At 41.0% G+C, this 16,362-nt stretch overlaps 1 protein-coding gene across 4 annotated transcripts in view; it reads left to right on the top strand.

Annotated features, from left to right (window-relative positions):
* Positions 1-13,315, top strand: part of ATP11B (ATPase phospholipid transporting 11B (putative)) — a 97,999-nt gene extending 84,684 nt beyond the window's left edge. Inside the window, exons 29-30 of one of the 4 annotated variants that reach the window (XM_087725186.1) lie at positions 1,396-1,529; positions 12,888-13,315. In XM_087725186.1, the coding sequence (XP_087581312.1) occupies positions 1,396-1,529; positions 12,888-12,966 (213 nt within the window). In that variant the 3' untranslated portion in view covers positions 12,967-13,315. Of the gene's footprint in view, positions 1-1,395; positions 5,463-6,180; positions 7,347-8,424; positions 8,747-12,887 lie in introns of those variants that run through there. The other 3 variants (XM_087725187.1, XM_087725185.1, XM_087725184.1) reach the window with 3 other exon arrangements.
* The last annotated feature ends 3,047 nt before the right edge of the window (positions 13,316-16,362 follow it).

Genomic DNA, 16,362 nt, shown 5'->3' with positions numbered 1-16,362 from the left:
GCATCTGTCTTTTCCTCAAATTCCATTCATGGTTAGCTGCAAGTCAATATTTGAAAGCGAGAATCATCTGGTCTTTTTTGGTTGTTTGTTTGTTTATTCTTCTACAATGTCTGTGGGTCCAAAGCTGGATTTTCCAGCTTTAAATCTGACCAGATGAGAAATTGTCTCATTTCTGCTAATATTTACAACAGAACTCTAGCAATTGATTGTTAGTCAACCTTTTAAATTCAATCCCTAATGAAACAGGCAAATATTTTCATTTGAGAAAAGGGAATTTTCCAAGTATTTCTGAGCAGTATGGTACAGTGATATTTCTGACATGGATTTTAAAACTAATTTCTAATTTAGCTATGTAAATAATTGCTGCCTCTTGTTGTTAGTGCCTCCCTAACTTCTTATTTTTAAATCTTCAGTGTCTTTTTTCCTAATAACCAGTTTCACATTAATTTTAAGTCATTCTGATGATGAGGCACCTTTTTTCAATTTCAGCTGAATATCCTGCTTTTCCTTGTTTTTCCTTAATGACATTGATTCTTGTCTCAGATAAATAAACTGTTTTGTTTTGTTTTGTTCTCTGTTTAGAGTTCTTACGGCCATTTTGTGCAAGCCGAAAATTATTTCCAACTCTTTTAACAGCTGCTCTCAGGTTATTTAGTCACCACTTTCCTCTTATCTTTGATTGTATACCCCAGGCCATTTTATTTGGCAGGAAAAAATAGGTATGAATAGAGAGAAAAATAAATAGTGGCCCAGAGGTGAAGACTCTCGCCTCCCACTCAGAAGGCTGAATGTTTCATCCTGGGCAGGCAGATGTTTCTTTCTCAAGGCACAAAGAGAAAATATCTGCTGCAGACTCCTCATAGGTGTCAGGAAGGGCATCCGGCCAGTAAATGCTCAGCTCCATACAGTTGTCCCAACCCCACTCCACAGTAAGGGATTAAAAGGGTCGTAGAAAGAAAAGAGAGAGAGAGAGAGAGAAATAGATATGAATAGATTTCAGCTTCTTTTCTATCAGAATTTCTGTCCGTTGACTTCCCTTGGAGTCAGCCAAACTTTGCAAATGGGTTTCTGGGTGCTAGTTGTGTATGAGTGTAATCACAGTGGTAGAGATTGTGAGTCAGGCAATTAACAGACTGGAACCTAGTTCTCACATCTACTGGCCTTCCAAGTGTCAAATAGGCAAATGAACCGTTAACTACTATCCTGTGATTCTCAGAATATTTATAGAATTAAGCTTCTATACCCAGAAAGCGCATGCAAGCTAAATCGGAACTGCATCTGTGCTTCTAAAGTGTCTGTAACTGTACTAGCAAAAAACGAAGATCCTGGTGAGGGTTTGCTAATTTCTTTCCCGCTTGGTTTCCCTGTTTTTTTCTCTCTCTCTTTTCCCCACAGCTTACTAAGACAGCTCCAGGTGTCAACTGCCTGGAGTCCATGTGTTGCTTCTCCGATGGGGAGCCAGCCTGCGCATCTTTTAGAAGAATGCTGGAGCGAGTAATGGGACGATGCAGCCCCACCCGAGTCAACAGGTGTGGAATTTCTCTGAAATGCCTTTGCTGCAGACAGTTCTCCTATAAACTGGAACACGATGAGCCGACAGCTATAGATGTCTAGTTTCCTAGACAGGAAACCACCTTTTCCTAGGTTCAGTCTGGGATCTTCAGAGAAGATCCAAGTTTGTGCTTTGAATGTGGGGGGGAATGAGAGATCGTTGCGTTATAACTGGTTGTTGTTGAAAAACTGGTTGAATTTTGTTTTTTGTTTTTTAATGACGCTGTCTATTCTCTGATCCTGCAACTGCTATTGTGCCTTTTAGTGGCTTTGGCGTTATACGCTGCCTCAGGCGAGCGCTTCCCTGTAGTTTCCCATCACCGGCCAGTGATTCACAAGCGTGTTTTTTTCTTGCCCTGAGCTCCCTGTGTGCATCATTTTTGCCTTTGTACTTAACATGCACATTTCTGTATAGTTTCTCCCCTTCCCTTGTATGTCTTTTTCCCCCCCTGAAAGTCAGACCAACGTCCTCGTTTCCCTTCCCCTTTAGCTGCTTTGCCTTTTGAAATCAGAAGGCTTGAGCGGTATTTGATCACCATGTGTCTCCCCTTCTAGACATGCAACCAAGCTTCCTTTTAGCTCCAAGGTTTGCGTTCTGTCCCCTGAAATTTTCACTTCAGGGGGGGGGTGAGGAAAGTAGCTTTCCTCTATTTCTTGTTCACCAACTGTGTGAAAGTCAATTACTTTTAACAATACGAAACAAAGCTCGCATCTGAGTAAAAACATTATAATCTAAAGCCATCCCAAATTATGATTAAAAGTAGACCTTTTTTAAAAAAACTAACGTGAAGCCATTCAGAAATAAATGCTGAGCCTATTTATTTTTTCGCTAATTTGTACAGGTCTTTTTTTTTTAATTTTGAAAAGATCCTCAACAGGAAGATCAATGAGAACCAATTCTTAATTTACAGAAGATTCTATCTTAAAAAGTACAGGTGAAAACTCTACGGATATGTAGAAAAAGGAGATTAGGAAATCAGTTTTTGCCCCGTGTTTCTATACCCTTGTTTAAATGCCAGGTTACAATTGTTTTCTTCTTTCCTCGGTGATATAAGCATCAGCTGAGAGAATGTTGTTCAATCTTGGTCGCAGTTAAACAGCAAGCTTGAGTTGAGATAAGATGAGATCAAGCAAATTATTAGGGTTTGAGATTCCCAGAAGGCATGGATGTCCTGCAGTCCTCTTTGGATTGCAAAGAAAAGGAGGATACTGCTTTCAAAAGGATCAGGTGAAACATCTGAAGATCTTACAGATGGCCGTACAAGTTGGGAGTACGGCTACCAGGTCTCTGGGAAAAAAGCCGGACAACAGTTGGATGGCATAAGGAATTAGTTTTCTATATTTGTTTGCCGCTATCTATTGGTCAGCTGGATATTTGCAGTCCTCATTTAAGGATGCAGTAGCTTTTTACGAGTGGCTACTTTTTTTTTTTTTTTAAAGTTGGAAAACATACTGTGGTCACTTCTGAATTGTAATTCTCAGTGCTCAGCTTTCTGATTAATTTTCTTTTCTTATTGATTTTCTTTTCTAAAAAAAAAAAAAAAACCCAATATCCTCAAGTGTGTTAATCCCTCTGCAGCTCCGTTTTTTAAGTTTTTACTAAAGTGATTATTTTTTTCCTTCATAAAATGGAAACTGTTACAAGGCGGATTTAAAAAAAAAATAGCAACCTGTCCCTCTTTGTAAAGAAAGAAGGCAAGATGTACAAAATAAAATATTTCCTAGACATTTTTAAAACAGGAGCAGTATCTGATTGATCTAACATTAACCTTTTCTCCCCTGGGGATAATGATTTCTGATGATAAAAGTACATTTGCACCTCTTGGATATTCTCTACCATTAGAATGCCCACCTGCCATTACTGTGCTTGGAGAATGCATGGCATGAGGTCTTGTCAGTGGCAGGGCTGCCTGGCAGGAGGGTATACAGTGGTCTCTCTGTAATTCACCACGCAGAGATACTGTGAACTCCTTCCTCTGCAAGTTTCAGGATTTCTTCAACCCAGAGGCATACATGTTGCACGCCAAACACAGAGCCTTGATCAAACCATCATGGTTGCTCTCTTTACTTTTTAACCAGCCCCTATGGATAGTCCTCCTTCATCCCCATGATCAAAGAGAGCAACCTTGATTGCACCAAAAATTTTATATCAAGCTCTTTCATGTTCACCCTTTAAAATGATTGTTATCCACCTTGTTCTTACATGGGAGAGTGTTAACGTTTGTCGTCACTGTTGGGTTGTATGCATGCCACACGTGTATCCCATTCAGGCAAAAACACAGCAGATTCATCCTCATTATATGCTAAGCTTGGTTGGTGTAAACCTGGCTAGTCTTGTTCTCTGCTTTAGCCTAGTGTGCAGACTATGATGGGACAAGAGATTGTGCCAATCCGCAAAAAGTGATTTAATTAGTTAATGATGGTAAGCATGCAATCTGGATGCAGCCTTGGGTTGGAAATTGAAGTTAATTTGGAGGGGTTTACTCCTATCTCATTAGCCCCATCTTAAGTCATACGACAATGTGATGCTACATTGTTGGAAATGAAACAAGCGAAATACATATTCAGAGGTCTGTGCTATCTTGTTCATTGAGAGTTTAATTATGGTTCTTGCAAAAGGTAGGTGTCGCCAACTTCAAAATCAACTTTGAATAAATACATCTTGTGTTTTTTTTTAAAAAAATGCTTTTCTGTTTTCTGTATCTTAACAAAGACAAAGATATGATTTGACTCTCATGTTTGATAGAAGATGAAGTACTCCTCCCTCATCTGATCTGCGGGCTGATATGTGGAAGACGGATTGCCAAAATAGTACTTTGAAATTCTGCTGGGTTTTCTCCCAATTAGAGCAAACCTCTAAATTGTTGTTAATGTATATTTTAAAATGCAAGATTTAAAATGGTACTGCCTTCCAGGCACTTTGAATGGGATCTAAACTGAAGCATTTCGTAATGCAACAATTGATTTTCCTTGATTCCTTAAAATCAAGGATTTAACGGTGATGACAATCTGGGATAGGACTGTCATTTCCCAGATTTGATTGGAACCGAAATTATTCGGACATACGACCCTTCAGTATTTTGTTTCCTACCTAAGCAAAATATTAAGAAATGCCTATTTTCAGGGTACAAAACTCACACACACTTCGTAACCATTCCTTATGAGCACGCAGAGTTACAAAGTGGACGTAGCCTTATATTTTGATTTGAGGATGTATTAGTCATTCTTCTTACAATAGTAGCTGACCTGGATATAAGTTAAAAATATTTCCACAGAGGTTTACAGAAGTGACCCAAATAAAATGTTTTCTGCAGGCCATTTCTTTATTTGTTCCATCGTAAGATAATTAGTAGTATAGACGGAACAAGCTTTACTTCATCTGTGCCGTATTACACAACCCTCCATGCCGGTCTTCGTGGAGATGATGACCTTTGTCTGAAGCCCATTAAGATACCCTCCACGTCTCAGGTGAAGAGTCCAATTGGCAGATGTACATTACCCAACACCCTACACATCTAAACTGATTTCTGTGGTTTTAACCGACTACGAAGGAAAGTTGTGTTGCCAACCAAATAATCTTTGTACTTAATATTCTGTCAAATATGAGGAGCAGAGCATGAAATCAAATCTATTGAATAATTTGGATGAGTGATCTCGCATTTCATCTAATTGTGTGCCTAAATGCTTGGAGTGTAAAGGAAAGAGATACAATACCTAACCTTCTCTTTAACAGAGTGAAGATCTGTTTTAATCAAATCAATTAGCAGAGCCTTAGAACCGTTTCGTGTTTTCATTGTGCACAGCTTTCTCCCAAATCATCAAAATCTGTTCTACATTTCTCTTCCATCCAACTGTCGCTTGCATTGATTGCTCCAAATCCGATGTTGTGTTATTAAACATATCCACTTGCAGTGTTTTGCTCAGCTGATTTGGGGTGGCTGGGGGGGGGGGTAGACATTTACACGGTCTCTCATTTGGGAGGGGAGGGGGTTGCGCACCAATTATAGGATTCCTTCAGTTTCTTAAGCGCTCTGCTATTTATTGCATAATCCGCATTCTGGATGCACGAACCTGCTAGAATACAGTGGCGTGGGGAACTATGGCCCTTGCTGGCTCAGGAATTCTGGGACTTGAAGTCCACAAGTCATAAAGGACCCATAGTCCCCCTCCCCCCCCCCCTCTGCTTTAGAGCAGTGTTTCTCAACCTTGGCAACTTGAAGATGTCCGGACTTCAACTCCCAGAATTCCCCAGCCAGCGAATGCTGGCTGGGGAATTCTGGGAGTTGAAGTCCGGACATCTTCAAGTTGCCAAGGTTGAGAAACACTGCTCTAAAGCATGCCTGTGTTTACATAAAACCTTCACACCTACGGAGCTCTGGATTAGAGTAACTCTATGAAAGCAAGTCACGTTTTAACTCTGATCTAATAATATGGGTCTTCCCAAGAACGGATTGCAACCTTAGCATTTCTGATCCTGGTTCTGGGAGTTTTTCTGCAACTCTGCCTAATTTGCCATCAGAACTTTCGATCATATCTTAAGTCATTTTGGATGTATGTTTCTGAAAACGCCTCTGGGACCAAAACGCAGGTTTCCCATCAGCAAACGTTTCTTTCTTGTTATTGCTTTAGATCATGGAGCTCTACGGAACCTCTGTCTACCAGCGACCGAAGCTTCTTGACGTTATCCACAATGGAATCCATTACTTGAGATTTTTCTCAATGCCTTGTGGAAAACCATGACATTTTGGTTGTAACCAATCTACCGGCCCCTTGTGGCATCCTTTTTAAATGTCATGGCCATATATTAGAAGATCGAAGTCTTGGTATTTGGAACAAATACTGTTGAAAAACTCTACATTCCAGTGGAAATCTTAACATTGTGTAGATGGATGCTTATAATTTTCCATCATCACATTAGTAATAATAATAATAATAATATACTAGAAACCCTTCAGAAAAGCGACTGCTTTGATTCCCAAATATCCACAACTGATTATCAAAATATGAGTGGCTTTGCTAAATTGGGAAACGGTGTTCTTCTCCACAAGCTGAGTAGATTCTCTTTCATAAATTGTCTTAGGAGCCGAGGTGGCGCAGTGGTTAGGGTGCAGCACTGCAGGCCACTTCAGCTGACTGTTAGCTGCAGTTCGGCTGTTCAAATCTCCCCGGCTCAAGGTTGACTCAGCCTTCCATCCTTCCGAGGTGGGTAAAATGAGGACCCGGATTGTTGTTGGGGGCAATATGCTGACTCTGTAAACCGCTTAGAGAGGGCTGAAAGCCCTATGAAGCCGTATATAAGTCTAACTGCTATTGCTATTGCTTAGCTAATTCTGAAAGATTTTGCGCATCGAAGGGAAATGTGGAGAGAAAGAAATTTCCTATGGATGGACTCCAGCATAAGCCCAAAAGCTTGGAAGGATAAACCAATGACCAACTCAGATTGGATCCAGCAACATTATCTTGGGACAATGTATATTTGCTTTCATTTTGGGGCGGAAAGGAAGCTGTTAAATAAATTAGCTTTATTTCTGGATATTCTTGATTCAAATTTGTGGGAAGGGATGCTTTTTTTCGAGGCATTACTTTTCTCCTTTTCCACTCCTCCCTCCCCAACATTAAACAACATTATTTAGCCATGTTATACTCTTGTTGAGAGCACTTACGAATTCTCCCTGATTTTGCAGGGGCGGCAAATAATAATAATAATATGCAGCCGTACTTGTACATAGTTTATATCGAATGAAGTGCATGCTTTTCGAGACAATAAAAGAGATGATGGGCTTAGCCTAAAGAAATTGCGTCTGAATTCTTGATTTCAATCAAATGTGGCTTGGCAGGTTAAAATGCCCCAAAAGGACTGTTGAAAGCATTAGCTCCCACATTTTTACTTGAGATAAAAATGTGTCATTTAATACTCCAGTCCCACTGCTGTGGCTGGAGAGAATCCATAAATGAACAGGTGTTTTTTTTTTTTCTTTTTGTCAACAATGAATTAGATAATGCTTCTCTGGGTCCCTGCAGGTGAGTTACAAGGATATCTTCCCCTCCCCATGATTTGGGGTGCGGTTGCCCCAAATGGCGAGCCTCTTGCTTCCAAAATTAAGCAATTATCAGAAACCCCCACTGTGTAAACACTCTGGTCATAAACTTGTACACTTTTTAGGAATGGCAGTTCCCTTTATATTTTTTATACTAATTTTCCCCGTTAGGAACCTAGAGATTGATTCAATATAGCAGTGGTTTTCAAACCAGAAAACCAAGATGTGTGGACTTCAACTCCCAGAATTCCCTAGCCAGCCCTGCTGGCTGGGGAATTCTGGGAGTTGGAAGTCCAACCATCTTAAAAGTTTCCAAGGTTGAGACACTGCCATATGTTAGTAGCCTTCTGGCCGAATACCATTATTTCAAGGAACTAGACAGAGCTTTCCAGGGAAATGCCCCTCACAATCAGCAGCCTGCACATACTTCAACATGTTCAGTATATTCCCCTTATTCCAAATATCCTTTACTCCTTTTATTTCTATCCTGCCTTTCCACCCGGAGTTCTTATTCAAAGGAGCATCATTTCATCATGGTCATAGATCCATAGATCATATCCATCCTTTCCATTCTGGTTTGTCTTCCCCCTTCCCCTCCACTACCAACCCCCCCTCCCCAAACTAATTGTGAAAGGATCCAAAAAAATTTTAAAAAATCAAAACTCCAAGCATTTATTTAAATCCACTTCATCGTGCGATTCATGTTTCCGCTTTGGTTTTGTATGACGTTGGCATTTAACTCTTTTTTCTTTGCAGATGTACAATTCTTACTGGAACTGATTCCATGTGTTGTTGTTCTTTTTTAAATTCCCATTTCTTTCTCGTCCCTCCTCAGTGTGTGTAAGGGTGCAGAAGAAGCATGCATTTAAACAAATTCAGGAAGAGTTTTAAGACTCCCATCTATCCAAGCCGGGTATCAGTTTCTCACTAAGGGGCAAAAGTAACAACCGAGTGAAGACCTGTTTCCTTCTCCTCTTATTTGTTCAATGGCCAGCGATTCGGGTCAAAATGGAAGGAAAGCAAATGTATTTTACGCCAGATCACAATTAAGTTTCGTCCTTTCTTTCTCTGAATGTTTTGTGTATTTCAGTAAACTCATGTTTGCTTCCAGGTTGAGGATTAGGCCAAAAATACATTGCAGGACAGAGAAAAGGAAATGCAGGAAACGTCTGTGAAATGAACGAATTACAGCAGATTAAGCAATAACAGTTGAGGATAAGCCAAGGAAGGAAGATGATTTTTCTTCATTATATTTTTGGGGGACGATAGGATAAATTCTATGTGTCTTTCTGAGAGTCCGCAGAACACGAAAAAAGAGCCATTTTTTTTCCATCAAGACCAATAACTTCATGGACACACGGGCATGTAATTTTCTTGGCAGCTACCCATACAGAAACGGATTGTCACATTTCGTGGAATAAGTTTTCAACTTCCCAGTTGAGGCTCCTGCTCTGGTAAAAACCCGCTTAGTCTTTCTCTACTGCTTTCCACCAAGTTGCAGAATCTCCTATTCCAAACAAAGATGCCATCGATGTTGTGTTCTGTGGTCTTGGTCCTGGTCCTGGTCAGCAGAGTGGAGCATCTCACCCATAACGCCCGGCGGGGTAAAGGAATTCGGGGCAGAAGGAGCTGTGAAATGACCGTCCTTGTTAGTGATGGCATTGGAGAACTCCGAAAGGGCGTCAGATCTGGGTTGGTCTCAGGAATTTCTACGACAGTTGCAGGTTGAGGTGTCAAGGGGCCTGGAAAACCATCTTCTCCATGCCCATTGAAAATGAAGCCGGTCCCAGGATGATCCAGGTTTTAATTCCCACGATTTCCATTGAGGCGTAGCATCATCATTTCATCTGACAAAGAAAAAAGTTGGCAATCGTTAGGGGACCAACTGTCCCTCAGAATATGGCCATTTAAAAGAAATAACTTAGGGTTGACACCTGTCCTCGTATTCAGTCACCATTGCTATAAAAAAAACCACATTATAAATAACTTATTTAATCACTTCTTGATCCTATAGAGGAAGGGTCCCCAAACTTGGCAACTTTAAGACTTATGGACTTCAACTCCCAAAATTCCTCAGTCATCCATGCTGGAAGTTGAAGTCCACAAGTCTTAAAGTTGCCGAGTTTGAAGACCTTTGCTATAGAGGGTGATATGCCCCCTCAAATTCAGTCCATTGTCTTTGCAATTAAAAAAAAAAATACTAATTGGTGCCAGATTGGATCCCCCCCCCCCCACAATGAACTTAAACTACACCAAAAGAGATTCCAGTGCAGAGATTTCCTGATGGTAAGAATTGCTAACCATCTGTCCCAAAGGTTTTCGCAGGGTTCCTACGCCAGGTAAGGGACTGAATTAAATGACCTTACAGATCCCTTCCAACTCTATAATTCTATTCTTTTATTTAGCGCCTCGGTGGCGCAGTGGCTAGAGTGCGGTACTGCAGGCTACTTCTGCTGATTGCCAGCTGCCTGCAATTTGGCAGTTCAAATCCCACCAGGCCCAAGGTTGACTCAGCCTTCCATCCTTCTGAGGTTGATCAAACGAGGACCCAGATTGTTGGGGGCAATAGGCTGACTTTGTAAAACCACTTAGAGAGGGTTGCACTATATAAAGCCGTATAATACGTCTAAGTGCTATTGCTATTCCACTATCTCCTATTAAGAAAGGGAATGCCATTATGAATTTTGATTCGTTTGGGACTTTAACTAAGACAGGTATGGAAGTGCAGCTCAACTTGCATAAACTCACTCAGTAAAATCAACCACACTCAGGGAAAAAGATGCATTTTAGATTACTAAACATTGCCCAGCATTCCAAAGAACATAAATGTATCTTTTTATTTTTAGTTGGAACTTTTCTCAGGATAAAAGGAATTAGCATTTGTTTGAAAACGATGTCTGGATTTTCTGTGTTTTTAACAAGTGGGCAGAGACTTTAAGTGTAAAACTTCAAAGTTCAGTCATAATTAGTCACTCCAATACTGGGTTTCTATGTATGGAAAATAGGAGGGGGAAGGCAGTATTATGTGTGTTCCCTGTCATGAATTACTTATAAAATAATAAAAGCAGATTAAAAATGTATCAAAAATGGAGTTACAACCAGTGAGGGGGGAGATTTGATACAGCGACATCATAAATACTGGTAGTCCTTGACTTACGATGACAATTGAACCCAAAATGTCTGTTGTTAAGTGAGACATTTGTTAAGTGGGTTTTGTCCCATTTTAGGACCAACCTTGCCAGTTGTCAAGTGAATCATTACAGTTGACAAGCAGTAACATGGTGGCTAAGTGAATCTGACTTCCCCGTTGACTTTGCTTATCAAAAGGTAAACCCATGACCTTGGGACAGCAATGGTCGTGTGAGCCAGCTGCCAAGCGTCTGAATTTTAGCCACATTTTTTAGTGCCGCTGAAATTTTGAACGGTCACTAAATGAACTATTGTAAGTCGAGGACTACCTGTATACATATATTTTATTTTTGAGTATTATATTTCTTGTTCAATTTTATGCACCAGGTTATTGTTGAGATTGCTTTCTTGACTGTTAAGAAGTGTGTTTATTTCAGTGGTTAATGTTAGCTAAATAACATGGGTTACTGCTTGAAAAAGGGATTCGTTCAACCGCTTGACGTGGTCTCCTGTAGGCACGGATGAACTCTCTACTATATCTTGAGCATGCCTCAGACTAGCACAACATGCTAGTTTTGCCGAACAAGACACAATCGTAACCGTACTGTGGATGTGTCCTTGATGCTCTAAATCAGGAGTGTCCAGCTTTGGATAAAAGACCTGTGGACTTCAATTCCCAGAATTCCCTAGCCAGCCATCCTGTTCTACCACCCCTTTTCTAAGCCATGCAACTGTCCTGCTTTTTCCAGAATTCTCCCTATGCCATTGACTTAATATGGGAATCTGTAGGTCTTTGTCTACAAATAAATTTGATTTAGGACTGGAGTTAGGTCGGTGATCCAAAATATATATTGCATGGACAAATACTCTTCAATACCAGTATCACCAGGTCGTGTTGAAGTAGACTCTGCTGAAACTTAGGAATTCAACTGCTGGTTGAACGTTATGGTACAGGGAGTCCTCACTTGACAATCACAATTGGGACTGGCAACGCCATTTCTAAGTGATGCAGTCGTTAAATGAATCACCCAGGGTCACGAAGTGAGACTCTGTGACTTGTGATTTCACTGCACTCCTTCCTTGTCCATTGATGTTGCTTGTCAGAAACTGGCTGTGGAGATCACAAATTGTGATCTTGTGATAGCAGGACGCTGGTCATAAATGCTGCGGTGGGACCCAGAGAGGCTGCAACAGCTGTTAAGTTTGAGGGCTGGTTACAAAGTCAGTTGTTCAGTACCGTCATAACTGGTTGCAAAACAGGACGGTTGTTAACTGAGGACATATATATTATAGGAGAGTTTCTTTTAATATGTATTGTCATTGTAGTAAACCTACTAATGAAACTATCGCCATTGCAATAGGGAGATGGCAGTTTCTTCAAGGTAACTCAACATTTACTAAAGATCACCAGCTGCCCTCGGACAGATCCACTAGAGCAGTAGAAGGTATCATTGTAAAGTTGCTTTTAGTTCCTAGTGGTGGATGGAATTAGCTCTAGAAAAAAACAACTACTACTGGCTAAGTTGGTGCTGTCACCACAATTTTTTTTAAAAAATGCTAGCAGTTAATGTAGAGGATGCAACTACTTTGCACATTTGGTCCTTTGCCTTGTTCTTTCATTGAAGAGGTTCTTGAGATAAATTCTGAGGTTCTGAAAGTTAAAAAATATTTTAAAGCTTCCTCCTCTTATAAACAAGTGACACATTTTAAGTTTGTGGTCCTATGTGCGTGTTTAATCTGGGAGTAGCTTCCATTAAACAGAATCATGCTTAATTGTGGGGAAGGGGGGAACATAAAGAAATATGCTTTAATTCAGTGTTTCTCAACCTTGGCAACTTGAAGATGTCTGGACTTCAACTCCCAGAATTCCCCAGCCAGCGAATGCTGGCTGGGGAATTCTGGGAGTTGAAGTCCAGACATCTTCAAGTTGCCAAGGTTGAGAAACACTGCTTTAATTAATAGGTTGATTTCAGCAAGGCATAACTCGCTATTGCCAGATTATAGCCAAATATTTGGTTTTAAAGAAACCCAACATAACCCACAGTACTAATTTTTGTACTTCTCCAAACGAATGGCCGTTATTTAAGAGAAACCCGTCCCTATTTTATTTTAGTAGCAGATGGAGAGATTTGTACGCTTTGTAAAAATGCTGTATTTTTTGAATTTTAGATTGCAAAAGAAAGGTTATTCCCACTATGCCAAAGATGGCTTCCTTAAATGTAAACTGATTCTGTCCTTACGCTCTTGAAAGAATGAACCTTAGTGATGATCTGTTTTAAACAAGCATGATTGGGTTTACCGGCCTTACATTTTAGAAAGAGCGCTGAATAATATTCCAGTTGGGAAGACAGAACTCATGTTGAGTTGCTTCCAGTCGTGTGCAATGGACGGATCAGAACAACTAGAAGCCAGAGCAATCCTTCCCTCGTCCAAAGGACTCTTGACTTCAAGACACTGTGGCCACCCCATCATCATGTTAAGATGCTTTGTGGCAAAAACAAGTCGAATGCAGCTTCCTGTACTGCTATGTTAATATGTTGTTATACAAAAAAAATTATGGAAATTATATTTATTGAATAAAATCTTTGACTTTTTAACAGCCTTGGTTTTATTTCTCAACCATCCAGGGATGAAGAATTGCAAATTGAACTAATGCAGCATGTCTTGTAACAATGCTGCGCGCGGACAGACGTGCAGAAAGGAACCAGAGGTTTTTGGATAAAACACAAGCCTCGATTCCTTGCTGAAGAACGTTTAAACTTTCATCCAGCTTTATTTTCAAACTTTTACATATTGTTGTGGTCCGCCGACGGCCTGCGGAGCTGGCAGCAGAGTCGGACAGTGGGGAGGTTGGGGAGGAACATGGGCCAGTCCTGGAGTCTGGGGAAGGCTCGGATGAGGGCTCTGCATCGGAGGCAGAGAGGGGGCCAGGGCCATCTGGTAGTTATGTGCTGCCTCTGGAGCCTGACATCAGCGAGGCAGAAGAACAGTGTGAGCCTGTTCCCAGTGTGTGCATGTGCAGAGCTGCCAGAAGGCAAGAAAAGAAAAAAAGAGCAACTCGGGAGTAAGGCTTGGAGATGATTGGCCCCCTCCCATAAGACATAAAAGAGGAGCAAATGGAGGTGAGCCTTTGCAGGAAGCAATTAGTTCATCTAGTCGGTTCAAGCTCTGAGAAGTCCTGTTTGACTCTGTGCTGTTTGGCCTTGCAAAACTTGTGACCCGTCAAAACCGCGGAGGACAAAATCGCGCTCGATGAAAGCGTGCATGTGACATCATCACAGCGCGACGAAAAAAATTAAAAATTGAAATAAAATTAAAATTAAAGCAAGCCGATTCACATAAAGGTAAGGGTTAGGGTTAGGGTTAGGTTAAGGGTTAGGGTTAGGTTTAGAGCGTTAGGGTTACGTTTAGCGTTAGGTTAAGGGTTAGCATTAGCTTTAGCGTTACATTAACGGTTAAGTTTAGGGTTAGATTTAGGGTTAGGTTAAGGGTTAGGTTTAGGGTTAGGTTTGGGGGGGTTAGGGTAAGGTTTTAGCTTTATTTTTACATTTTTCGATCACAGCGCAATGTTTTCGTCGCACTGTGATGACGTCAAATGTGCGCTTTCGTCGAGCACGATTTTGTCCTCCGCAATTTTGTGGTGGAACCTGCAAAACTAATTGGCAATTAGGTCTCTGGCAGTGTTTCAAGGGAGATAAAGGTGGGTGCTTATCAACATTCCCCTGAAAGACTGTGGCAACTCAAGCAGACGTCTGTTGGACTCTTCACAGACTCTGAATCATTACGGACTGTGAATGAACATAATTCCGTCTAAATAAAAGAGGGTTTTTGGGACTAAATTGTGATTTATGCTTTCTCAGGAAGCCTAGGTCAGAACACATATTTGAAGGGATGTTGCTCCCGCATACATGAATCACTTTCCTACCATTGACCCTCAAAACATTCCAGGTCCATTTACCGACATTAAATCTAATTCAACCCACAGTTGAATGACAGGAGAATGATTTGATATGAGGTTTGGAATGTTTCTTTCTCTACTTGCCTCAGAGCAAATGCCTTCACTCCGTTGTCACCACACATACACACACACACACACACACACAGTCTGATCAGATGAAGATTTAGCAGATATATTTGCAGAACATGCTACTCTTTTAAAGAGTTGCCTCACCTGGAGCACCAACACTGAGATGTAAACTAGCCAATGTGTTATTTGAACTCGGAAAATACAATTCAATGAACTAGTTAATCAGGTTTTATGAATGCAGCCATAGTGTAAGAAAGATCCTTTGCCTGTTGTCTCTCTTAATGGTGATTTTTTTGACACCTGGCTTTAATTGGTGGCATCAATCCTTGGGCTGTTGACTCAGCATTACAAAAAACAACAACCCGAGCTAGGCTCAAAGTCATTTTTATTTTGCTTTTTAGATACCCGAGGATGAACATTTCATAGCACCTGAAATACCTGTTCCTTTTTTTTAATTGTAGTAAAGGATTTGGCACTCTCTCAGAATCCATTACCGGTTGCAGGTAATACTTGCTGCCTTTTCTCAATGACAAATACTTTTATTTCTGCAATGGGCTGACAAGGGCTTCTTTTTAACCACTGGAGCTCTGAAAACCACATATCTAACAACTGAGGTGCATGATGATGTGCAGGCGAATATTTAGTTGAGACCCAAAGGTGTTTTCCAAAAGGCAACTGGACTTTTTTCCTTGAAGATGTTTCACTTCTCATCCAAGAAGCTTCCTTAGTTCTGGTTAGGATTCTTCAGTTCTTCAGACAGACTTGAAGGAAGCTTGAGTGAGGAGCAAAACGTCAAGGGGGGAAAAAAAACCAAGACAGTTCAGTTGTCTTTTGGAAAGCCCTTTTGGGACAACCATGATATGGATGACTAAGAATCTCCACAGATGTTCAGTTGAGAACTACCTGCAGCTGTCCTTATGCTAGGCTTGGAAGATGTGGCCATTACTCCTTGCAATGGTCCCATACAGGTAGTCCTCGATCCGTATTTGATCACCATTCATTGAGTGAATTTTATAACGGCTGCAGCATCCCAGGGTCATGTGATCAGCAGGCGTGACCTTCTCAGCCCTCTTCCCATAAACCAAGTCAATCAGGGAAGCTGATTGGTTTAACAACTATATGATTCACTTAACAACTGCTGTGATTCACTTAACAGATTCTGGCCAAAAATGGTCATAAAACTGGATGCAACTCAACAAACCACTTGTTTAAACGGTGGAAAGTCTGGTCCCAATTGTGATTGTTAAGTCAAGGGCTCGAAATACATGAAGGTCAACTGCCAATTACCTCCACCGCCTACTGCCAATTACCCCTCCACTAGACCAATAAGATCCCATAGATTAGGCCTCCTCCGAATTCCATCAGCCGGCCAATGTCGACTGGCAACTACCCGGAGGAGAGCCTTCTCGGTGGCTGCTCCGACCCTCTGGAACGAACTCCCTGTGGAGATTCGTACCCTCACCACCCTCCAGACCTTCCGCATAGCCCTTAAAACCTGGCTGTTCCGACAGGCCTGGGGCTAAAGACTTCAACCCCACTCGAATGGTATGACTGTTGTGCTTTTTTAACAGTGTATTGTTTTCATGTTCGTAACTTGTCTGTTTTCCCCTCCCTTAT

The sequence above is a fragment of the Thamnophis sirtalis genome, unplaced genomic scaffold, assembly GCF_051295495.1.
Source record: "Thamnophis sirtalis isolate CommonGarterSnake01/CBP01778 unplaced genomic scaffold, rThaSir2_p1.2 scaffold_11, whole genome shotgun sequence".
Lineage (NCBI taxonomy): Eukaryota > Metazoa > Chordata > Lepidosauria > Squamata > Natricidae > Thamnophis > Thamnophis sirtalis.
The sequence above is the reverse complement of the archived record's forward strand: the minus strand, read 5'-3'. Positions and strand labels throughout refer to the sequence as shown.